Source organism: Pocillopora verrucosa, chromosome 5 (genome assembly GCF_036669915.1).
Source record: "Pocillopora verrucosa isolate sample1 chromosome 5, ASM3666991v2, whole genome shotgun sequence".
NCBI classification, from domain to species: domain Eukaryota; kingdom Metazoa; phylum Cnidaria; class Anthozoa; order Scleractinia; family Pocilloporidae; genus Pocillopora; species Pocillopora verrucosa.
The window spans coordinates 16327547-16339135 of record NC_089316.1 but is presented as its reverse complement, the minus strand read 5'-3'; the positions used below and the strand labels follow the sequence as shown (position 1 = coordinate 16339135).

Genomic DNA, 11589 nt, shown 5'->3' with positions numbered 1-11589 from the left:
TTAATTTTATTTTGTCATATAATGAAATAGAAAGAAGAGTAAAATTCGAAGGAAAATCCCTTTTTTCACTCAACAAATCAATAGCTTTATTTTTCTGGTCACTGTCTTCATTGTTTTGCTACACAATGGTAGCGCTATGTTTCATTAGGTTCTAAGTGTTAAGATCATATTCCGACCTTTGCTTGTTCTACCTGCCAATAACCTCGAGAGAATTCCCGGCTCCCTTTGAATTATTAAAAAGACCGCGTGTAGCTGCTTGCTGTTTCACTTTGTGACGTCAGAGCAGGTAATACGTCTTTGAAAACATCGCTTCAAATAAAAATTTCTTTACAGTCAACTCCGACAAGAAAAGGAATAGAAAGAAAAAAAGAAGATCGTCCTGTTAATTTTTGCTTATTTATCCTTTCCAAAAATGGTGCTGTACAATTTCTGGATCATGGATTTTTCGGTAAGCGCATTGATTTTTTTCAGCGCGATATACGGCGAAAAGATGCGACGAAATGGACAATGGACAAGCGCCCCAAAGAACGAACTAAAAGATAATCGTGAGAACTCCGCATCTCTTGAACACGAAGGTAAAGGAGCGGAGTTAAGGCTACCACAGTATTTGCTTTTTACTTTTACGTATTTCGCAGCCATGGGTTTAACTGTTGTCATTCTCCAGTATTATCCGTCTGTTATGATCATTTTACAACATGTCGCCGTCGTTTGTTTTATTATGATCGCATTCGCCCAATGGTTGCCATTGAAGATCGGTTATTTACTTGGCATTTTATTCGGTGTGATTTGGTTATTATCGGTGGAGACCCAGTTTCGTTGGATCATTAACAATGTGATCATTACCATGTTTGCCTTTCTGGCCAGCCACGTCCAGTTCAGAAACTTTGCCTTTCTGCAGATTTTTTTGTGGACTGCTCTCGTATACGACGTTTGCCTACTTGCACGTATGAACGAAACTCCCCAGGTCCTAAGCATTGGAGAATGTGGCAATCTTCTCTGTCAGTTATTCGAAATAAACAGTGCGTGGGAGCTGCCTTCAGTGTTCACAGTGCGGTTTGGAGAGAATCAAACGCACGTTTTTCTTGGAACAGGAGACATAATTATTGGTGCCATTGTCGCAAACTTTGCCATGTCGTTTTTCAAGTCCCCCAGATGTCTCCTTGGAGTGGTAGCAAGTTATTCAACAGCGATCGGCTTTCTAAGTCAAGTGGACACCAACAAGCCATACCCGGCACTGATCTCTATCGTCCCTGTATGCTCAGCTTCTTTGGTGTGTTGCGCCATTTTGTGTAGGAAAACGAAACGGCTGTTTTCCTTGTCGAGCAAAGAAAGCTCCGAATTTCCCTCGGACGAAGTTTTGTTGATTTAGATTAAAATGTTTTACAGTGGAAAGTGGAATTGATATTTCTGTTATTGTTATAGTTACGCCGCCTTTGAAATTTAAGAAACTAGGTGCGGTTCTGATAAGTAAAGGCGGCGAATTCCACGTATTATACAATACGATTAGAAAAACTGAAACTCTAAAGTTTTTTTTAGGCATAGTTTTGCTTTAGAGTGTGAGGTTCCAAGATAATATATGATCAGTTGTTGAGCCAAGCTAGATCAGAAAACTCAGATATAACTTCAAATGTGCTACCGTCAAGTTGTAAAATGGTAGTAGTAAGAGAAGGTATTTTTTCGTAATGCGCAAAAGATGAAGATCAAATTAAATGAAGGTGATTATGAAATACGTTTGGCTACCTCCATACCATCATTTCAACTAGTTTTACATCTTTTAACAGCATTGTAATTTCTGTACTGAGTAATATTGAGAGGAGCTACAGACTTGATATCAGTTTGATGGCTGCAAGCAAGTGTAACCTTGTGTAACCTTTTGTGGGTAATTCAGTATTAACAACTGAGTTGAAAACGTAAATTGGCCACCGTAAAGTGTTAAAAGCTGGGGTCAGAGCTCTGACGAAGGGCTAGCGCTCGAAACGTCAGCCTTTTAACTCTTACGGTGGCCAATTTTTGTTTTCAACTCAGTTGTTAACACTAAATCACTTGCTACACTCTCCCACCGACGTAGCACCACAGTTTCATTAGAAACTTAGCCCCTGTAACCTTTTCTGCTTCATGAAAAAAAGTTATATATGTCCAATAGCAATTAACCTTTCAGTCTTTCAAAATTCAAACGTAAAATGAACACCGCTATAGACTCAGATCACGTGGCAGAAGTCTATGCGAAGCTCTCGGTCAGAAGAGAAGGAGAGGGCAAGAGTCTAAGCGCGGCGGATGCCCGGATATCGATCAGACGGCGGTCTAGCTCTTTTTCACGTCTCGTCGCTTTTTCTCTTTAACTGAACTGACCGACAGCATGGCTGACTGGGCAAGTTAAAAATTAAGGTTTATTTAGAAACAAAAAAATGAAACAAAAGATTAAAGTAGATTTAAATACGCAGTTATGTGTTTCCAGTGTTTTTCTCGTCCTTGGACTGAAAAAAATAATACCCAGTTCCCTAGTCTCATTCTTTTTTCGATCTCAACTATTCGTTGGAACTGGTAACGAAGTTGGCAACCAAAATGGCGTCGGCGCGGTTTCCATGAACTTCTCAGTTTGTTTACCACAATTTGTCACTTTGTAAGCCATAGCTGAAATTGCCTTTGGGGTCAGATCTCCTGGTGCGAATCTCTAGAAATGTATGAAGTGGTAGTGAGTATGTATGTTGAGCAGCAGTGGCGAAGTTTTCCTCGACGTTTGCGGTGAAACTTGCACAAACATAAATTAACGGATAATCTTCAAACGGTTGTTTGATATTGATCGATACTAAGATCAGTATGGATAAATTTCATCGGAACAAGACAGCAATTCGCATAAAAATCATCAGCATGGGAAACGCTGAAACGGGAAAGGTTAGTCGCGATAAAGTTGATTGCTTACTTGGTTCTCGAGCAAGTTAGAGCCTGTAGTTTCTAAGTTTACGTTTTTACCAGTTTGACATTAGCGGCAAACGCGGGGTAACGATTTATAAAACATAAGGGAGATCAAGCTTAATTTTTTGTGTGTATGTTTTTTCTCTAGTTTCCAACAGTGTTCGTGCACATGTACATATACGTGCAGTGGACTTGTTCGTCATTTGAATTGATTGGAAGTATACCGGTAATTCACATTTCAAATTACATGTGTACGCTATTAAAATGTTACAGATAACTGAACGTTTAATCGTTTGTCTTCGATGTAAGAGTCAGGCTAATCAGATGTATTAATCAGCCTCACGAGACAAACGATTGAACTTCCATATATCTGTGAAACCTCGATGGACATGCAAAAACATTTTCTATGAAATGTTCAGCTTACAAGATCTTCCTAGAGTGTTTATCCTTGAACTCAACTAGTAAAAAGAGTAAATTGTTTCACACATCACCATTACTACCATTGTTAGATGAGAAAATGCATGCTTTACTCTGCAATCTTCAATGTAAATTTGATGAACTTTGCAGATACATTGTATTTACTCAAACAGCTTAGATTTCCATTTACAATATCTGTATTGCATGTGGACATTGGATCAAGTAAAGTTCTGTGCTCAACATTTATGTCATTTTTAAGCACTAGAGTTGACTGGTTAAATCTTAATCATTTTCAAGACCTTCTTTTGACTCTCAGGGTTAGCAGCAGCAGTTGTAGCTGCTAGTGAAAATCCCCATTACATGCTTCATCTTGTTTTTGTGATTGTCTGTGTAGTATTCCTCTTATCCCTCATACAAAATATGCCAATATAGAAAATACTTCTACAATTTGTCTTTGGAGCAATCACTATGGCTAGCGTTCATTTTTGGAGTTTTGCATGCCATCTGTAGGGCTTAATGATTGGGAAACCAAGAAAAAAATCAAGAAATTGTTTTTGAAGAAAATTTTGGAACTTGAGTTAAATTTTATGAGTTAAAAAATGTTTGTCACACATTTACTTCAAACCATAAAACTTAATTTTCAAAAAAGTTATGTCCTGCTGAATCACCATACTTAACACAGGTCTCCAAATTGGCAACTTCCACTGCACATTATAATGTACCGAAAATTCTTTACCATTTGTCCTGGGGATATGAAAACAGTTACAGCTGAAAATGTTGCACAAAATAGACATCAAGGGAAAAGGAAAAAAGCATACATATAAGTAGATGAAAATGAGAACTGTGTACCTGACAATTATCTGTAATGCAATCTCTTTATATTCACTTGTTAGAGTTGTATCATCAAGAGGTACTGTGAGAAGAGGTTTGTGAGCAAGTACATGACAACAATAGGGATTGACTATGGTGTGACAAAGTGAGTTTACCTCATTGTCATTTATGTTATTTAAATGGTGGCAGTTGTAAATTTCCCCGGCTCATTGTCATTTTTAGGGTGATAAAGGGGTACATCTGTTTAGTTGGTGAAAATTATTAGGTTGCTATTATTGTGTTTGGGTTTCTTAGACCAACAAATTTGTGCCTTTATTAATTGATTGTTCCCTGGTAAAGGACTTTCCTCAATCCCTTGATAGTGGCAGTCCTATCTTAATAAAGTTGGTACTTTGGAGTGTTTTAGATTTTTGCATGATCCAGTCAGCATGCATGTCATGTGCAAGCCTTTTTACATGCCAATTGGTGCACTCATTTTTTTTTTGCATGAGTCACAGGCAGACTGCATATGGAGTGTGCCATATGGCATGTTGTTCGAAATAGGACCCAACAAAAGCCATGTCATTTCTACTCTTGGGATAAAGATAATAGAAAAGTGTAATGTAAAATTTCTCAATTCTGATCTAAGGGTTTCCATAACCAAGTATGCTGACTGATAAGAATTCTATTGCTACATCACACTGTATATGGCATTTTTTTAAAATCTGGTTATTATGCTCCAAATTCTTTTCTACTTAGGGTGTCAATAAATGACAAGGATGTTAAAGTGAACATATTTGACATGGCTGGTCACCCTGTGTTCTATGAGGTAGACTATTTTTTAATTTTGTAGGCGTTTACTTTTAGTATGTGCATGGACTATTTAAAGAAATGGACTGGAAAATATGGAATTCATTGTACCTTGCTCCTTCTTTTAAAATGTTTTGATCTAAAAAGTTACTGACTTTCATCATGGGAACTAATGTTTCTGTTGTTGCTTGATTGTCATTTTAATTCATTGCATCATGAATATTTAGGTTCGCAATGAATTCTATAAGGATACACAGGGTGCCATGCTTGTTTACGATGTTGGTAACAGAGACAGTTTTGATGCATTGGACAGCTGGGTGGATGAAATTAAAAAAGATATTGGTAATGCTGCTGACTTTGAAGGGGTTACATTTGCTGTTTGTGCTAACAAGGTGAGGCAGAAAACTTGTTGATGGGTCATCACATTCTTTTTTTTTTTCTGAGATAATATTACTGAGTGGATTTATCTGGTCTGCATTAAACTTCCTTAAAGAGACATCCTGAACATTTTCTTCAAATGCCTGTTGTGTAAAAACTTGTACACAGCCCCTCTTTAACCCTTTCACTTCCTAGATATCATTAGCAATTCTTATTAATAACAATAATAATAGTTAATATTTTAGTACTTATAATGCTCAATTTTAACATGTTATTATAGTCTTGAAGATGTGCATGCCATACAATTCCTATGATGTTGGTTCCCACAATTTGATATTGGATCAACTCATGGTCCCCTACTTGATATTTTTCTTTACTCTCATCACTTATCTGCTTGATATTGTTGTTATTGATATTGTAAGGAGAATTTCTTTCTTGGTCACTCTTTGGAGTTAAAGAGTAAAGGGATTAAAGCAGGTAATACTGGTGTGATTCACTGAGAGACTGATGAGTTAAAAAGGATATACTGTTCTTATAGATTGATAGCAAGAAGAGAGTGGTGGATGAAACCGAAGGCCAACTGTGGGCCAACAGTCATGGATTTCAATACTTTGAGACATCTGCCCAGACTGGTGAGGGAATCAATGATATGTTTCAGGTATGGAATATCATGCAACATTAACATTTACTTAGTATACACTTTTATTATCAATAACAGGAGGTCCGGTTGATCAGTGCTTGTGCAGATTTGCAAGTTATGTACATGATTGTAGATGTAAGTCATAATCAGAGTGGCTGGTTCAGAGTTTTCAAGGAAGAGCAGGTGGCAAATGAATTCCATCTCCTCTGATTGAAACCCTGGAGTTAGCTTGCATAACAGGGGTCTTTTCTGGTGAGTGAGAGCTTAGTATTCTGACTGAGTGCTGAAGCAGCCTTATTGGATCCGTCAGATTAAGGAAAGTCTGCAGCAGATAAACCAGTAAGGCAAGGGTAGGGGGGAGGGGAGGAGTCCCGAGGGAAATTGAACAATTTTATTTCTCTTCCCCCCCCCCCTAACACAAGCGTTTGTCAGTTTTACACTAAGTAATGTGGTAACTTTTACCCCCTACCCCACTAGGAGAGAAAGAGGGTTCATGTATCCTCTTCCCTAAGGGCAATTAGCTAAAGACTAACTGATGTGAGGGGCTTTCCAAAAAGTTCTATGGCAAAAATTAAGCTCTAAAAAGTCACATAATGCGACAAAAGTTGTAGGAAAATCAATGAGCTCTTTAATTCAAGTAAGAAAAATGTAAAATCTGTTCACAACGATAACGAAATTAACTTGATTTGTGAACATTTGTCACAGTCCCATGTCAAGCAAGACGTTTTCTTCCACATTAGATATACTATTCATAATCAATATTTACATTCAAGAAGTCAAAAACTACAAAATATAATAACAATAATTGTCTTATTCATTTCATATATACAGAAAGCTGGGTTCCTAAGGGCGAATTGACAAAGTGAAAACACAAAACATTTCGATTGCAAAAATTCAAATTTCGTGTCATTCTTACAAATCGGACTCCGAGTGATTTTGAAAGCAATCCAAGCAGAAATGTTTCCCGCAAGAGATGCAAGGCAATCTGCAAAGATTCGTTCGCTTTCATTTCAAACAAGGTTTGAAGCGTTCCTTAGAGGTTTATAAAGAACAGGGTTCACCAAGCATTCTGCCGATTCTCTGAATGAACAGCAACTAATTCCGTCTTCGCCAACTGTATCTGAAACTGCAGCTGAGGCCTAGAGCGGTGATTTCTTGCTTCGGTTTCCAAAATGTGTGCATTCACGATGCTAACATCGACTAGCGACCAAAGCAAATATCGTTACCACTTTTGAGACTTGCGGCCCTTGGCATAGCTGATCATCCAAGTCGACACCTCCCATGTTTTGGTGGTATGAAATGGCGGTAGGGACAGTGGAAACTTGAACGAAGGTTCCATTGTTTTGCTTTCTGCTGACTGTTTGGTTGCCAACTGAATTTGACAGGGTGCTCAAAAAGCAAACTAGTTTTGGTCTTTCCAAGCTGATGCAACACGGTCGCCACAGCTACAAAATTTCGATTTGCCTTTTCGTAAGGTTTAACACAGCAGCATTTTGCGGCGACACACCATTCTGGAAGCCTCGGCGATTTAAGCAAATTGTTTCACAAATATATGTTTCGTCTCTCAGTAAATCACAGACAAATTTGAGAGATGAAAAAGAATTGTCACGGAAAATGCGGCGACTTGGCTAAGCTCTCGCAGAACGCGATAGCCAAATCCGTGCCCTGTTACTCCGCCATCTTGGCGCTTCGGCAACTTGTGAAGTGCATACGTTACCATTCGAAGAACCAGCGCTTTCCCAAACTTTTGTTCCTGTCTTTATTGGCTTAGATGGAACGTACTATTTTTTTTCTTTCATACTAAGCCGTCCTTGGAAGGCCTTCATCGACAGAGAGATTCAGTTGAAATAATTCGAACTTCTGCCAGGAATACACCTGCTATGTAAGCTACCCCAAAATTTTTGAATAGCGTAGATTAAAAAGATGCTAGCGAAATACATGCCTTGGTTCCACTAACCTTTTCTGAGTTCGGTTACAATTTCTTTTTATTTTTGATTCGATCATTAACTATGTACAGTACATGACTTGAATAAATCCTTGTGTGCCTGAACTCTACAAGACAGTCGAACCTTTTTGCAGAGTCATCAGCCAAAATCTCCTAAATTTAGTCAACTTAATTCTGATTCTTACTCATCGAAACCCTTTCGTTAATCATTGCATGAACAAATGCATATTCATGAAGAGGAAGACTCAATAATTGAAGTCACCTTTTTTCATTTTTACATTCACTTGCTCTGTAATAACTCTTTTTGTAACTATATGAGCTCTTGGCACTTTCATGAGTGTTGAATAATTAACACTAACAACATCTGTCACTTGTTCCAGACCCTCTTTCAATCAGTATTGGCAACGATTGAAAATGGTGGTAAACCAGTTGAGGTCAATGCCTCTACAACTCTGGGTTACACCAAAGAACAGGCAGAGGCTATCCACAGGTTGAAATCAGCCAAAGATAACTACGAGAGACTGGGGCTGACAGCCGGAGCGACCAGGTACGATGAGTAACATTAATCGTCTTCAATTATTGCCTTGGTTTTATTATCACCTCAAGTAAAAATGAGTAACAACATACGACATCGCATATTTTTGTAACTGAAGAAGTAATAAAATGAAGTCTACATGTGTCCTGAAATAAACAACAAAATAATATGATTAAATCTGCAGACTTGCACCGTTCATGCAGTGGTCGAATGATCAACAGTTATTTTCATAAACTTATAAACTTTTCTTGTCAGTTTGTTTTCGCTTCATCAACAGCTGGAGCTATTACTTTACTGAAAGTTTAAATTTCTTAATTTTAACTGTTGTCTCTGACATTCTCCAAACCGTGCACTGACACTGTTAGACAGACCACGTAGGTCTGATTATTTAAACAAATTTTAGCTGTTGATTTATGAAACTGCGTTCTAAACAGTCCTCGATGAAGCTGAACTTTTCATCCAAACTTTAAAATAAATTTTTATGAACAGCACCAAGAAGGCCGAAAGCTAACAGTGGAAAAACATTTCTTTCATCAAGTCGACTCTCTTATAGAGAAATTCTGAGGCACACTGATTGCGTAAAACCGTGGTTTAGGTTAAAAATCATGTTAATGACCGGCCCTTACTGATTTTTTTTCCATGATCATTTGCCAATGAAATTATCTTTAGTGTGTGTTCGCTAGGACATAGTCAAAGCCCAATCTAATGGCTCTCGGAAGAGACATTTTCAACAGAGTTAAAAGTAATCCGGGATTACACTGGTTTTGCTTAACTTTGCTCTGTGATTGGTCCTCAAAACTCGCGCCACTCCCTCAACCAATCAGATGCAAAACCAACATCAATCTTGACTTGGTCACCCGCGCTTTCCCGCGCTTTAGGCGGTATTTTTCTTTCTGCTCATTGGCTGTTGTAGTTAGTTTAGTTTTGGTCTTACCGCACTCAATCGAAAAGCGCTCGATCAAGTTCAACTTGTAAACTAAAATGTAATGATTTAAAATACTAAGTCCATTCGTCTGGATCATCGTTTCAGGGAGGAAATTAACCGAGCCTATCGAAGGTTGGCCATCTTAATACACCCAGACAAAAGTTTGGCGCCAGGAACCGAGGAGGCCTTCAAGGCGTTGGTGAATGCCCGTGCTGCTCTACTACAGTCTCACAGATAACACTGAACAAGAGATAGGCGATGGTGTCGATGATGTCGCTGGCTTTTTTCAATGACATCATCGATGACGTCGCCGATGAAACTTTCACTTCTCTGTGCACTATGATGTTACCAGTCTATTCTTCTTAAACCTTTCACTCCCAGGATCTCATTAGTAATTCCCCTTACTGTCTGCCATCCGATTCATACGATGTTAATTGGGAGAATAAAGTATTGGATCAACGGATGATCCCTTAATTAGCATTTTTTCTTTATTCTCATCACTTGTCAGATATAGTATTGATATTTTAGCGAGAAATTCTGTCTTGGTGACTCTTAGCAGTTAGTGGGTAAAAGCCCCTCAAACCAAGTAAGCTTTGATGAAAGGGTGATGACAAAGCTTTACTAAAAAGTGGAAATATTGCCGTGACGATGACCCCATGAATACTTTTACTGCTCCTTTCATGCAAGATTTCTTTGTTCGTATCTTGTTTCGGCGTTAGGCTTGAAATCAATGACATTTCGGCTTTAAAGACAATTGGATTAATCATATAGACGACAGGATTAACTAACTTAAACAAGAAATCGTGTTTCAATCCATGTAAATACTGTGAAAAATATTTTAACAAACTGACTTGGATATGTGTTCTTAATTTTTCTTTCCTTCTGTGCGATGTTAAGGCAAAGATCAGTTTGTAAAACAATTAAGAAAAACAAACCAAAAAGAAAAAAAAGAAAACAAGAAACATTTATTTTCACCGTCTCCCAATTTTACAGATATAGGTGGCTTGAAATAGGTTTCCGAGACACCTGACTATATTCAAAGCGCTAAAAAAAAAATCTTTCCTTCTTCACAGTCGAACCAGTTTCACACATTTGTTAACCAATGGATTTAAGTTTGAAATGGCGGGCGTCTTATGGCAATCCCTGTTGTGATGCGAACGTTATCAGGAAATCCCGTGAAACAGTTTTTGGAGTAGAGCTTGGAAAATCCTCGCTAGATTTTCTCACAGCTTCACGAATACCTCTTTTGAGACAATGCCTGTTGAGTGAATTTCCACGAAATGTAACCAATTTCAACAAATTTATTACAAAATTTATCTTTCAAATCGGCTTTCTTGCTCCCCACTGTGTCAATGCAACGAAGGCTTAACATTCAACTGGTTCATTCTTTTGTTTTTAACATTACTTCGTTTCCATCAACAGCCTGGTTACATTTTTTCTGTATTTAAACCAAATACAAGCCAAAATTCCTCTATTCGCCCTGATGAAGACTTAAACCAATCATGATTGTCACTCATGCTTTGGCAGTTAAGTTTCACTACATGTATCTACTTGTTCTCCTTTCTGTTAACTGGCCACAGTGATCACCAAAGATTTTATTTTTTACATCACTTAACAATCTACTTAGTTGATGAAAATGATGTTGCAATTCGTTTAATTCATTTTTCGTTTGAAATCTCCTGCTGCAATAAACTATATCATTCATCCTGTAACCATTTTTGAACTTCCTTTTTTAAATATTAAAGAAGTATTGTCAGCTGCTGTTACTACGCGACAGGAAATTTATGGCTGAAACATTAGCTGAATACTGATATTACCGAGAGGAATATCGATCGAAACAAGAAAACGTCACTAGCTATTTAATTAAAATGGACGTTAAAAAATTGACTTCTGAAAAAAAGTTTGAAGTAGGGAGACAACTCTGTTAAAAAACGCAAATATAATAACGCGCTTATCAAGGAAATTCAATTTCTGTTATTTGACAAAATTTGTTTTGAATAATATTCAGTTGATTGTATGACGTATGACATCACAATTAGTGTGGGTAATGACATGATTGCGACTGCCATTGGATGTTAACAAGCACGAATAAATTTTTCAAAGACAACAAAATTGCGAAAGCCCGTAGGGCTAGTGCAATTTTTGGTCCTTGAAAAATTTACTAGTGCTTATTTACGAAAAGAGAATAGTTTCTTGTTTACGCCAAATTGCGCGAG

The 11589-nt window shown here is 37.7% G+C and overlaps 2 protein-coding genes across 3 annotated transcripts; both read left to right on the top strand.

Moving 5' to 3' along the window:
* The first annotated feature begins 374 nt into the window (after nucleotides 1-374).
* Nucleotides 375-1745, top strand: LOC131768900 (uncharacterized). The gene has a single exon (XM_059084603.2). The coding sequence runs from the start codon at nucleotides 413-415 to the stop codon at nucleotides 1367-1369; it is 957 nt and encodes a 318-aa protein (XP_058940586.1). The 5' UTR covers nucleotides 375-412; the 3' UTR covers nucleotides 1370-1745.
* An 816-nt stretch (nucleotides 1746-2561) lies between these two features.
* On the top strand, nucleotides 2562-9847 carry LOC131768880 (dnaJ homolog subfamily C member 27-like). 2 transcript variants are annotated; one of them, XM_059084577.2, is made up of 7 exons: nucleotides 2562-2892; nucleotides 4224-4306; nucleotides 4900-4969; nucleotides 5178-5342; nucleotides 5867-5986; nucleotides 8294-8460; nucleotides 9479-9847. In XM_059084577.2, exons 1-7 carry the CDS (start codon nucleotides 2818-2820, stop codon nucleotides 9609-9611), a joined length of 813 nt encoding a protein of 270 aa, XP_058940560.2. In that variant the 5' UTR covers nucleotides 2562-2817; the 3' UTR covers nucleotides 9612-9847. The 2 variants fall into 2 exon arrangements, with proteins under 2 accessions (XP_058940560.2, XP_066023310.1); XM_066167213.1 differs by lacking the exon at nucleotides 2562-2892 and adding an exon at nucleotides 3066-3139.
* The last annotated feature ends 1742 nt before the right edge of the window (nucleotides 9848-11589 follow it).